Genomic DNA, 12,070 nt, shown 5'->3' with positions numbered 1-12,070 from the left:
CTGGTTCGTTTATAAGCTGACCCCTCTCCCCCCAAGATGGATAAGTAAAAATGGAAAATTTTTATAACCTGTTCATAAGCCAACCCTATAATTCAGGGGTCAGCAAACTTTGGCTTCCGGGCCATCACGATAAGCCGCTGGCAGGCCGAGATCATTTGTTTAACTCGAGTGTCCGCAGGCACGGAGGTAAACCTAAGTAAACAAAGTGTCCCGGCGCACCAGCTGCTTACCCTGACAGGCCGGGACAGCAACTGGTGGGGAAATTTTTTGGGGGAGGGAGAAGCTGGGAGTCAGGGGAGTAACCCCTGTGACCACCCCCCACATAACCCCACCCCTAGCCTGGGACCCCAACACTCTCCCCATCCCATCCCTTCCCACCTTATCTGGGGAGGGCCAAGGGAGGATGTCTCTGACCTGGCTGGAACTGCTCCGGCAGGCTGGGCAGCGCGGCTGCAGCCTGCTCTGGTGGGCCAGACTGGGTGGCGCAGCCGCAGCATGTTCCAGCAGGCTGGGCCAGGTGGCACGGGCGCAGCGTGCTCCGGCGGCGTGGCCACAGTCTGCTCGGGGGGGGGGGGGGGGGGCGGGGCCGAGCGGCATAGCTGCAGCCTGCCATTCCTGGAGCTGCAGCTGCTTCGGAGGCTGGGGGGAGAGCAGCATGGCAAGAAGCGGAGAGACTCTGGCCCCGCCTCTTCCCTTCTGGCTGTGCTGCCTCTCCTTGCTCCCTCTGTTGGGGGGGAGGGGTTGTGTCCCACCTCTCATACATACATACATACATACGCCGACCCCCTTCTCTGGTGCTTCCCTTTTTTATTAAAAAAATTTGGCTTATGAATGAGTATATACGGTAAATATTTTTGGATGCTTTTCTACATTTTCAATATTGATCTCAATTACAACATAGAATACAAAGTGCACAGTGCTCACTTTATATTATTATTTCTGATTACAACTATATGCACTGTAAAAATGATAGTATTTTTCAATTCACCTCATATAAGTACTGAAGTGCAATCTCTTTAGCGTGAAAGCGTAACTTACAAATGCAGATTTTTTTGGTTACATAACTGCATTCAAAAACAAAACAGTTTAAAACTTTAGAACCTACAAGTCCACTCAGTCCTATTTCTTATTCTGCCAATTGCTAAGACAAACAAGTTTGTTTACATTGACTGGAGATACTGCTGCCAGCTTCTTATTTACAATGTCACCTGAAAGTGAGAACAGGCATTCGCATGGCACTGTTGTAGCCAGCGTTGCAAGGTATTTACATGCCAGATATGCTAAACATTTGTATGCCCCTTCATGCTTCGGCCACCATTCCAGAGGACATGCTTCCATGCTGATGATGCTCGTTAAAAAAAATAATGCATCAATTAAATTTGTGACTCTACTCCTTGGGGGGAGAATTGTATGTCTCCTGCTCTATTTTACCCGCATTCTGCATATATTTCATGTTATAGCAGTCTTGGATGATGACCCAGCACATGTTTCGTTTTAAGAACACTTTCACAGTAGATTTGACAAAACACAAAGAAGGTACCACTGTGAGATTTCTAAAAATAGCTACAGCACTTGACCCAAGATTTAAGAATCTGAAGTGCCTTTCAAAATCTGAGAGGGACGAGGCATGGAGCATGCTTTTAGAAGTCTTAAAAAAGCAACACTCTAATGCGGAAACTACAGAACCCAAACCACCCAAAAAGAAAAATCAACCTTCTGCTGATGGCATCTGACTCAGAAGATGAAAATTAACATGCGTCAGTCCGCACTGCTTTGGATAGTTATCAAGCAGAACCCATCATCAGTATGGAAGCATGTCCCCTTGAATAGTGGTTGAAGGATGAAGGGACATATGAATCTTTAGCGCATCTGGCACATAAATATCTTGCAATGCCAGCTACAACAGTGCCATGTGAATGCCTGTTCTCACTTTCAGGTGACATTGTAAACAAGAAGCAGACAGCATTATCTCCTGCAAATTGTAACCAACCTTGTTTGTCTGAGTGATTGGCTGAAGTAGGACTGAGTGGACTTGTAGGCGCTAACGTTTTACATGGTTTTATTTTTGAATGAAGGTTTTTTTTGGTACATAATTCTACATTTGTAAGTTCAACTTTCATGAAACAGAGATTGCACTACAGTACTTGTATGAGGTGAATTGAAAAATACAATTTTTGTTTTTCTACAGTGCAAATATTTGTAATAAAAAATAAATATAAAGTGAGCACTGTACACTTTGTAGTCTGTGTTGTAATTGAAATTAATATATTTGAAAATGTAGTAAACATCCAAAAATATTTAAAATAAATGGTATTCTATTGTTGTTTAATCACATGATTAATCACAATTAATTTTTTTAATCGCTTGACAGCCCTAACTATAACATTATCTCTATTGCTATGGTCAATAATCCCCAAACCACAGTTAAACTGAGCACAACCCATTTTCACCATTCTTATATTCATCCAAAAGCCACTTGAAAGTGACACATGAATATCAAATGATTTCATCAGGTTTAAAGTTATTAGAATAAATGCCAAAGGTGTTAATAAAATGTGATAGGCCATCTATGGACAAAACTCTGACTACCTACTTATTCTTTTACACTGCCATTTTAATAAATAAATTGAATCTTATGAAGTCTTGTAAATATGGATTTTTTAAATGAATTGTGCCTCAAAAGTAATATATGGTAGAAGGTTAGAAGATTAGTAATGTAGAGACCACTGCTGGACAGTGTAACCATTGTGATCAAGGCAGTTGAAGGTTGTCCTGGTGTATTACATTTTTGGTGTCATACTGTGTAAGTGTTCTTGCAGTAAACTACTGTCTATTACTGAACTAATATCTGATGAGGTTTTTAACCTGACATTTTAAAAATGCATTTAGTGCTTGTGAAAATTCTCAGATGACCACCCCTAAATATAGAAGCCCTCTGCCTGACCACGGAACACATACACCATGGTAGCAGTGCACCTTTCCTTTATTGCTCTGTCAATGGGTCAACCTGTTCAGGAACAACTGCCTCAAGGAGTAAAAGGGAAGTTTGCCTTTCTGCCCTTCCAGTCCTTCAGCTCTCTGCTGAAATTTCCAATAAGGGTGCCAATTAGTATCAACTGTAAAGGAAGATTTCATAGTGAGTTCATCTGATGGCTGCCTACATGCTTGTGGCATGAAATCCCAACTCATTTCTCACAGGCTACCAAAGAGCCAGCAGACTAATGATTTTTGGTCATTACCCCGTTCTAGATTTGAATCTAACCTTCTTATACTATTACCAAATATTAAAGATTTTCTTATCACAAGTGATAAGTGAACATATATGATACCTTAACTGTAAATAAACAATATTCACATACATGTACATCAGCAAAAGTACTTTTCTTTTCTTTCTTGTGCTGCTTTTAATATGTTTATATTTTGATTTGTTCAATTAAACAAAGACCTTGTGCAATTTGCATGGCTTCGTCCCACTGCCGCCTATAGATAAAGTAATCAGTGCTGAATTTGATGGGATAAGTTGGGAGCATGCACCCTAGTCACTGTCACTGCCTGAATTATCTCAAAATATTGACCAGCTCTTTAATATTTGAATAACTGATTCTTTAGTAGTTTAAGAAAAATGTGGTAAAGAGACTTCAAAATAAAAATGTCCCATCATCATCTGCCTCTTCTGGACATTAATATAGTTCACCAACAGGTGTCAGTGACAAGAGCACACTGAGGAAGATAAATTATAATTAGAAGGGCATTAAATGTAACTGTCATGAATGGCGCCTCTCCCTGCTTACTGAACAGTTTGAATGTTCCACAGCTGGCAAGAAGAAACCCCAAAGGGTACAAGATCAAAACTAAAATGATCCCTAATACATCCAAGGTATCAGTTTTAGATGGCAGTCTCAAAGAGGATATGAACAAAGATTCTCTCGGCTTGAAAGCCAGCAATGAAGCGCTTATGCTGCCACACAGCTGATACCTCCGTCAACAGAACATGGCAGCTGCTTTTTAGTGCCTCTGACCTGTGCTATGGAGTAATCAGAAGAGTTGGTTGCCTGCATGCCCTCATTCCCACTGATCCCGACTCCCACATGCGCGGTCTGGATCATTCCCACGTCATTGGCACCGTCTCCAATGGCTAATGTGATGGCATTTACATGTTTCTTTACCATGTCTACTATTTCAGACTTCTGCAGAGGAGACACTCTGAAAAGGAGAAGAGAAAATGTCAGTCAGTTTCCCACATGCTGAGTTATGTATGCCTTTCCAAAAGGACAGCTGTAATCTCGATTTAGAACTGCTGGAAGGGAGTTACTGGAAAGTTGCCTAATTCAACACTTAGAGTTTAGAACATGTGCCAAATGTTTTCAGAAAGAGAAAGAAGCATTTTCCATTTTTATAAGATAAAATGAATAGAGATCATAAACAAAAACATCAAATTGATTTTTATGTGTGAGAGAATTTAATGTTCATGAGAGATGCCAGATTTAAAGCCTCGGAGACTGAAATCTTTTCTTTATCTGCTACATCATATGCATCAGCTGTGCAAGCTTCCCCACTGGATAGACCACCATTAGGTTGTGAGGATAAGTCAGTCTCTATGATGCTTTCAATACTCAGCCTCTTTTCACAGACTTCAACCAAGGGGGTCAACTGGTGCAAACTGTGGTGGCGGTTTTTGAGGTTGAAGGACAGGGTTGTAGTAGGACAAGCAAGTACCAGGAAGACATAAGAAGGTATAGGAAAAGCCCCTTCTTCCCACCTATCTTACACCTGCTTACTCCCTGCTGTGGGTTGCTTTTCCTCTGTTACAACCCCATCTTTTCACCTCTTCAGTCGGTAAGTTACACCACCTTAATGTTATCTTATGCTGGTTATCTGCATGTAATGTACATCAACATTGAGATCACCTCATAACTTGTCCTAATAGGTTACTCTTGGAACCGGACAGCTCATAGTTAACTGCTGTACCAATATGCTACTAAATCAAATACGAGTCTTCTCTGTGCAGGATGAAGACCCCAAAGCTGCAACTGCTCTGCCTGTAAAACAGCCATAGATGCCAATGGGATTTCTGCATGTGGGCCAGGTCCTTTAGCTTTGGCCATTTCAAAGTGTTGAATAAGGGCTTCACTCTGATATCCACTCCACTTTGACATTTGTATAACTTCATTAACTTCAGTGGAGTTACTCTGCTTTCTGCACCATTATAACTGAGAGCAGAATGTGGCCCTATGGTTCCATAACGTAGTTATCCTCATGTACACTCATATCTATCTTATACGTAGATATTTTGAACCTGAACCTTCTCATTTACATCAGTTTTAATTTGACATGCCTCCACAAAATTCAATGGAGAGACTCCTGATTTATATCAGTGTAAGTCAGAGAAGACTCAGAACCTTTATGTATTACATTGAATCATCACACACTTGAACCAATTTTTATTCAGGTACAATACCCAGATTATTGAAGGGTATTTTGGCAATACCCACAAATAACCAGTCTGAGTATTTTAATTCTAGGCCCATCTGTACAAACAACCTTAATTCCTTTCCACATCACTTTTAGTCAAATGAAGTCTCAGAACTACTCTACATACCTTTCCATAAAGCTTTAGACAAAGCTGTTTCACAGCTGAAGCAGGCACATTCACTCACAAACAAAATATAATTGATACCCAAAGGCTTTACTATTAACATAAGGATTTTTATACACTATTTTTTCAGACCTCTGCACTCAGTGGGAGTGACTTATATTTATCCCTTTTATACATCTGGCTGGATTATAGCTGATCAGGAAAAAGAGCATATGGCTTTTGGTCAGCCTTTCCCTTGAAGGGCTTGATCCTGCCTGGTGTTGAGCACCTCTTAGGGTCAGGCTTGACGAGTAGTTTGAAAGTTGTTTTTAAAGTTACTGTGGTTGATCTTCATATGTTAACAAAAACATTTAGAAGAGCTAGCAGCTGTTGAGTTTCAAAAAAACTGAAAGCAGAGAAAAGTTGACTGGGCCATAAAAAACACTTAATCCCAATGACTTTGTGCATGAAATTCTCATTGGACAGATTTATTAAACCCTCAGTTGCACAGCAATGTAAAACGGTACTTTAGCACTCAAGGGACTCAACTGTACTGGAAACAGAAAATACAGACCATATTACTAATCTATCTTGTAAATGAGATGTTAGAGTATAATTATAAGGCATCTCTGAACTTAATTTGAGTCAAATTCTCACTTTTATAAATGTGAATGGTGTAAAATACTAATGAGAATATGCTCTACCTTCATCTCTTACAAGAGTGTGTCTGTGTATATGCACAGAACATCATTTACATGCCTCAGGTGCATTGGAGGCAAAATGCAAAGCCAAGGACATTTAGCCACATCAGAGGTGTAATTTCTCCATAACTGCATATCCTGCTGTAGCTCTTTTTGTTTACTTATAAAATGACTTCTGATTGTTTAATTTTTTTAAAAACTGATGTTAATTTTTCTACTTAACAATTTATCTGAATTGCCTCAGAGTGTGAAAAATAGCTAAAAAGATGACTCAATTATTAAATATACTGTGTTTAAAAGTACTTAGAAAAAATATGTTTTCACATATGTAGACCCTATTGTGTATTGGAATCTACTAGAGCAAAGCCCTGTGTCCATATAGGGGGTCTTGCTAACATCAGTGGGACTCCAAACAGATGCAGAGATCCATGTTTGAGAATCCTGATAGAAGATCACGGCTATTAATGCATTCTTCTAAGGAGTCCAGACACTGCAACTATAACAAAGATTCTCTCAGGACTTCCCTGGCAACCCCATTTGAGGTGTTTATAACTTGCTGGTATATAATTTCACTCGGGGCTCAGAATTGGTATCCAAGTTTTTCTTCCAAAATTTCATCCCAATCACAGTAACAGTTTTTATGTCAGAGCAGGGCAATAAAAGAAGCAAAATCATATGACAACTAATTTGAAAAATATGACTGAGGTTTGTATTCTTTGACAAGTAATATACACTTATATGCAAAATCAATATTAATTCAGTTCTCAGTTAACCTCTCAAAAGTCAGGAAAGACCAATTTTTTTCTAGATTGAACACACAGGCCCAGATTATCTGGTCAAACCAGGCAGTACAGGATAAGGGCTGTGGTTCACTTGATACTAGATAGCTGAGGGTAGGGCCAGCTTCATCATAAATTAGAGCAATCTGAAGGCTGCTATAACTCATACTTGGTCACCCATGGCCTCAAGGTGCCGTTCTCACATTTTCACTGGCCATGCCTTTTATTCCTTCTGCCACATTCCTGGGTTGAGAGGAGGAACAAGTCCCATAATCTTAACCCCTTAGAACTATGAAACAGGACTGAGTTTTTAATTGAAGCTAATGGGGCTACTCAGAAAAGTAAAGTTACGTACATGAATAAATACTCACAGGATTGGGGTTAAGCTTCCACAAATGTTGATTTTGTATTTAATTATACATTATTTGTCAGTCAATAAAATATATCATAATACAAACTGGATTTTTTTAATTAAACCCTACATACTGTACACGTATTCTATGTACCAACGTTGTACTATTCAGTTAAGGTTGTCAATGAATAACTAATACCCAAAGGTGGAACAATTTTTTCTTATTATTATTTTATCTACCTCCCAATTCCAGAAAAGTGTTTTAATCACATTCTTAGTAATATATATCTATGGTAGATACAGACAAACTATAGTGCATTATAGTTTAATATGTTAGCTGTGGGTATAGTCTAACACCCAAATAAGGCTCTCTTTATTTGTAAGATAGATGTGTTCAATTTCAAATTAAGCCCAATAATAAATGTATGCTTTTATAACATGCATCTTTTCCCCCCTGAAAAGTACATTTCCTAGCTCCAGAGAATATTTCTTGATGCATACAGTATATTAATATAGAAGTTACAACTGGAGATGGTCACTGATTTCTTGAGGGATTTTGTTGTTGTTTTTTAAACTTTTTTTCTTCTCAGCTTCCAAACAGTCTTTCATTCCTTTTAATCTACCTTGCCAGATTGTGCTGTGCTAGATGACATTAATTCCCTTCGATTTAGATGGCATTCATTCCCTTAGAATCAGAACTGAGATTCATTTCTGCACTTCTGATAAGCTATCTACATGAATAAGTAGAAGATTACAGCACAGACCACTCAACTAACCTGAAATTCAGGTGGTATCTTGATCATTTCCCCCCTTTTCCAGTTCACAAAACTTTCTGGATAAATGAGTAGCTCAAAGTGTACTGGAAAGGAACTGACTGCTTTGGAACAAAATTCTGCAATGACATGTAACAATCCATAACTGCCATCTGGCAAGATGTGTCTGCTTTCACTACTTGTCTTACCCTAAAAATAAAACTAGGAAGGAAACTATGCCCCGGGATACATCCATGCACATGGAGATTAAGAGAAGTAGTAGTAATACAGAATGGCATGTTCATCAAAACCCACCTGCTCCGGTGTTCTGAGACTGGCAAAACTGGAGTGCATCTATGAAGGTTCTCAGTGTGCCTGTCTGGAAGACTATAACCCCCAAATGGGACCGACCAAAAGTGAAATATTTTGCACTGGTTATTTATTAATAATAGGCTCCTACATGACCTCTGTGAATTTGTTTGGATGTAAGAGAAGGAAGAATTTGGAACAAACTCTTATGTTAAGGTATCTCTGAGCAAGGGAAGAAGGGATAGGATTCCATTACACTTATTGGGCCAAATCTTCAAGTATCTTCTTATGTCCAAATCATCCTGTCTGCTTCCATAAGTAAACCCAGACTTTGGGGCAGGACTGGGTCATCTTCTGTCTTTACAAAGCCTTTAGCACACTTTTAAGTGCTAATGCAATATACATACACCTCTATCTCAATATAACGCTGTCTTCAGGAGCCAAAAAAATCTTACCACGTTATAGATGAAACCGCGTTATATCAAACTTGCTTTGATCCGCCAGAGTGAGCAGCTCTGTCCCCCCGGAGCGCTGCTTTACCGCATTATATCCGAATTCGTGTTATATTGGGTCACATTATATCGAGGTAGAGGTGTACTATAAATAATCACTATCCAAGTGTGTGTGTTTGCAGAAAGGTAAGTGCTACCAGGGAGAAGTTGAAACAGGATACCTGGGGAAGAAGTGGGAGCAGGGCTGCAGCTGTTCTGAGTCAGGCATCCTCAATGAAGCCAGATGGCTGATTATTCAAACCTCACTTATCTTAACCCCAATGGGGGACAGGATCCTTTGGCATAGAGGGGATTGGGGATAAGTGAGGTTCAGATGTTTTATTATATGCATATTATCACCATCTTGTGAATTTTCCACTTAGTATGAAAATTATAGGTAAATTGCACAGGGCACACTTGTTCATACCAAGCATTTTAAAATAGATTTCCATTGACTTATATTGCTCAGCACCTGCGACTGTAATAAAAGTCAACTGGAACTGTGGGTGATCAGCACCTTTCAGAATTAGGCCCTTAACTGGTAATGAATTTGATAGTTATCTCTCTTGACTAGAAACATCTGTAATTAAAACTATATTTTGCCTTTCCAGGAAAAAGTTGTAGGATTTATTTTTAAAAAATCTGAACCTTGGGGTAGTTCTGCTTAGGTTCAGCTAATCTTTCAGCTACAATTAACATCTAGGGCAATAGCAGCTGCTCTTATAAGCACTTCTAACTGTCCTAGAAGTCAATGGGAATTCTGGATGCTCAGCATTTTCAGGTTCCAGACTAATTATGGCTGCACTGTGTGAGGCATTCAGTGTCTGAAAGTCAAACATAGACATGCAATTACATAATGGAAGATTAGGCTATAATGCAATATAAACAAACAAAAAATTAGAGTCCCAACTAAGACGAGGGCCCCATTAGACGAGACACTTTAAGACAGTCCCTGCCTCAAAGAGTTAAATACACAAGACAAAGAGCAAGATAAATTAAGTATTATTAAACCCATTTTACAGATGGGTGAGCGAAACAGAGAGATTAAGTGACTTGCCCAAGTTTATGCAAGAAATCTGGGATAGAGTCAGGAATGGAACATAAATCTCCAGATTCTAAAGCTACTCACTGAACCACAAGGCTATCCTTTCTCACTAGATTTCACTACACAGACCACAGTCACACAAAGCCTTACGCACTTAAGGCTTTGCTGGCTCTGGTTCTAGCCGTGCACTCCTTTCCTTTCTTCATAAGTAGTATGTAAGAAAACAATAGAAAGAAATGTGACTCATTCTTTGAGATGCATATCACTGTGGGTGCTCCACTTCCAGTGCGCATGAGCCTCTCAAGACCTTGATCAGAGATTTCTAGCAAGCAGTGCCTTTTCAACCAGTGCCCTGTTTAACCAGTGCCCTTTGCCTCCTTGTGGCCGACACCAAGTATATATAGGGATATGCAGGTGAACTGCACTAAGTTTCTTCTTTACTCGTCATTCTCTAGGCCACAACCGAAGCAGAGGGGAAGGGCGGGTAGTGGAGCACCCATAAGGACACACATATCAAAGACCACCACAGTTACTGCACAGGGTGAGTAACGTTTCCTTCTTCTTCAAGCAGTGTCCCTATGGCATCCCTAGAAGGAGGAGGGAGCCTGAGAACAGGATCCAGGACTGAAGATAGTACCAACGGCATGGAGCAGGGCATAATGCTTTGAAAATATATCGATTGAAGACCACATAGCGGCTCTATGTATCTTAAACATTGGAACAGTCTTCAAAAATGTAGTGCATGTCACTTGCAATCTGGTTGAATGCACTCTCCCCACCCCCTCTCGCCCCCGGGTACAGATACAACCCGATGTCCATTTCAAAAGTCTGTCAGCGGAGATGGGAACACCCTGAGATCTATCTGTGAAGGATATATAGGGTCTAGGTGATCTTCTAAAGTGCTTAGTTTTATCCAGGTAGAAGGCTAAGGCCATGCTAATGTCCAAGGTATGGAAATAGGATTCCTGCTGGGAACTGTGAGGTTTCAGGAAAAAAAAATAGCAGTAGATGGACTCGTTGGTTAACATAAAAATCCAAAGTAACCTTGGGTAGGAACCTTGGATGTGGATGTAAAAAGAACTTACTGCAAAAAAATGTCAGGGCGGGGGGGAGGAGGGAGATTTGCCATCAAGGCTCCAATCTCCACAACCTTACAAGCAGACATGATGGCAACTAGGAAGGCCATCTTCATAGATAAATGAAGCAGGGAGTAGGTAGCCATTGGTTCAAATGGAGGTCTCATGAGGTTCTTGAGAACCAGATTGAGGTGCCAGGATGGAGTAGGAGGTCTAATATGGGGGAAAAGATTACTCAGACCCTTTATAAATCTGGACATTACTGGGGGAGCAAAAAATGGAGAATTCCTCAATTGCAGATGAAAGGCTGACACAGCAGCCCAATGTACCTTGACCAAACTGATGGATAACCCAGAAGTCTTTAGATCCAGCAAGTAATCTAGGATGAGGGAAAGGGGAACAAATTCAGACCATAGAATGCAACAGAGAGTCCTGTGGCACCTTTAAGACTAACAGATGTATTGGAGTGTAAGCTTTTGTGGGTGAATGCCCACTTTGTCGGACATTCACCCACAAAAGCTTATGCTCCAATACATCTGTTAGTCTTAAAGGTGCCACAGGACTCTCTGTTGCTTTTTTACAGATCCAGACTAACACAGCTACCCCTCTGATACTTGAGACCATAGAATGTCAGGGTTGGAAAGGACCTTAGGAGATCATCTAGTCCAACCCCCTGCTCAAAGCAGGACCAATCCCCAGACAGATTTTTGCCCCAGATCCCTAAGTGGCCCCCTCAAGGATTGAACTCACAACGCTGGGTTTAGCAAGCCAATGCTCAAACCACTGAGCTATCCCTCCCCTCAGATCAAGTGCCCAATATGGGGCATGAACCCACAACCCTGAAATTAATAGTCTCATGCTCTACCAACTGAGCTAGCCAGCCAGAGGAAGAGACAACCACACAGTGGGTAAATCTCTTCCATTTCTGCAAGTAATGGGGGTTGATGTTTTAACACCCACTACACCTCTGTAGAGCAGGAAACTTCTATT

At 40.4% G+C, this 12,070-nt stretch overlaps 1 protein-coding gene and 1 non-coding gene across 7 annotated transcripts in view; both read right to left on the bottom strand.

Annotated features, from left to right (window-relative positions):
• Positions 1 to 12,070, bottom strand: part of ATP8A2 (ATPase phospholipid transporting 8A2) — a 631,188-nt gene that overhangs the window by 227,906 nt on the left and 391,212 nt on the right. For all 6 annotated transcript variants that reach the window (XM_005286691.4, XM_065581436.1, XM_005286690.4 and 3 more), the window contains one exon: positions 4,020 to 4,203. In XM_005286691.4, the coding sequence (XP_005286748.2) occupies positions 4,020 to 4,203 (184 nt within the window). The remainder of the gene's footprint in view (positions 1 to 4,019; positions 4,204 to 12,070) is intronic.
• On the bottom strand, positions 11,891 to 11,963 carry TRNAN-AUU (transfer RNA asparagine (anticodon AUU)). The gene has a single exon. It is a non-coding gene; the product is annotated as a tRNA-Asn (tRNA).

Source organism: Chrysemys picta, chromosome 1, assembly GCF_011386835.1.
Source record: "Chrysemys picta bellii isolate R12L10 chromosome 1, ASM1138683v2, whole genome shotgun sequence".
Taxonomy (NCBI): domain Eukaryota; kingdom Metazoa; phylum Chordata; order Testudines; family Emydidae; genus Chrysemys; species Chrysemys picta.
This window is presented reverse-complemented; position numbering and strand designations above follow the sequence as displayed.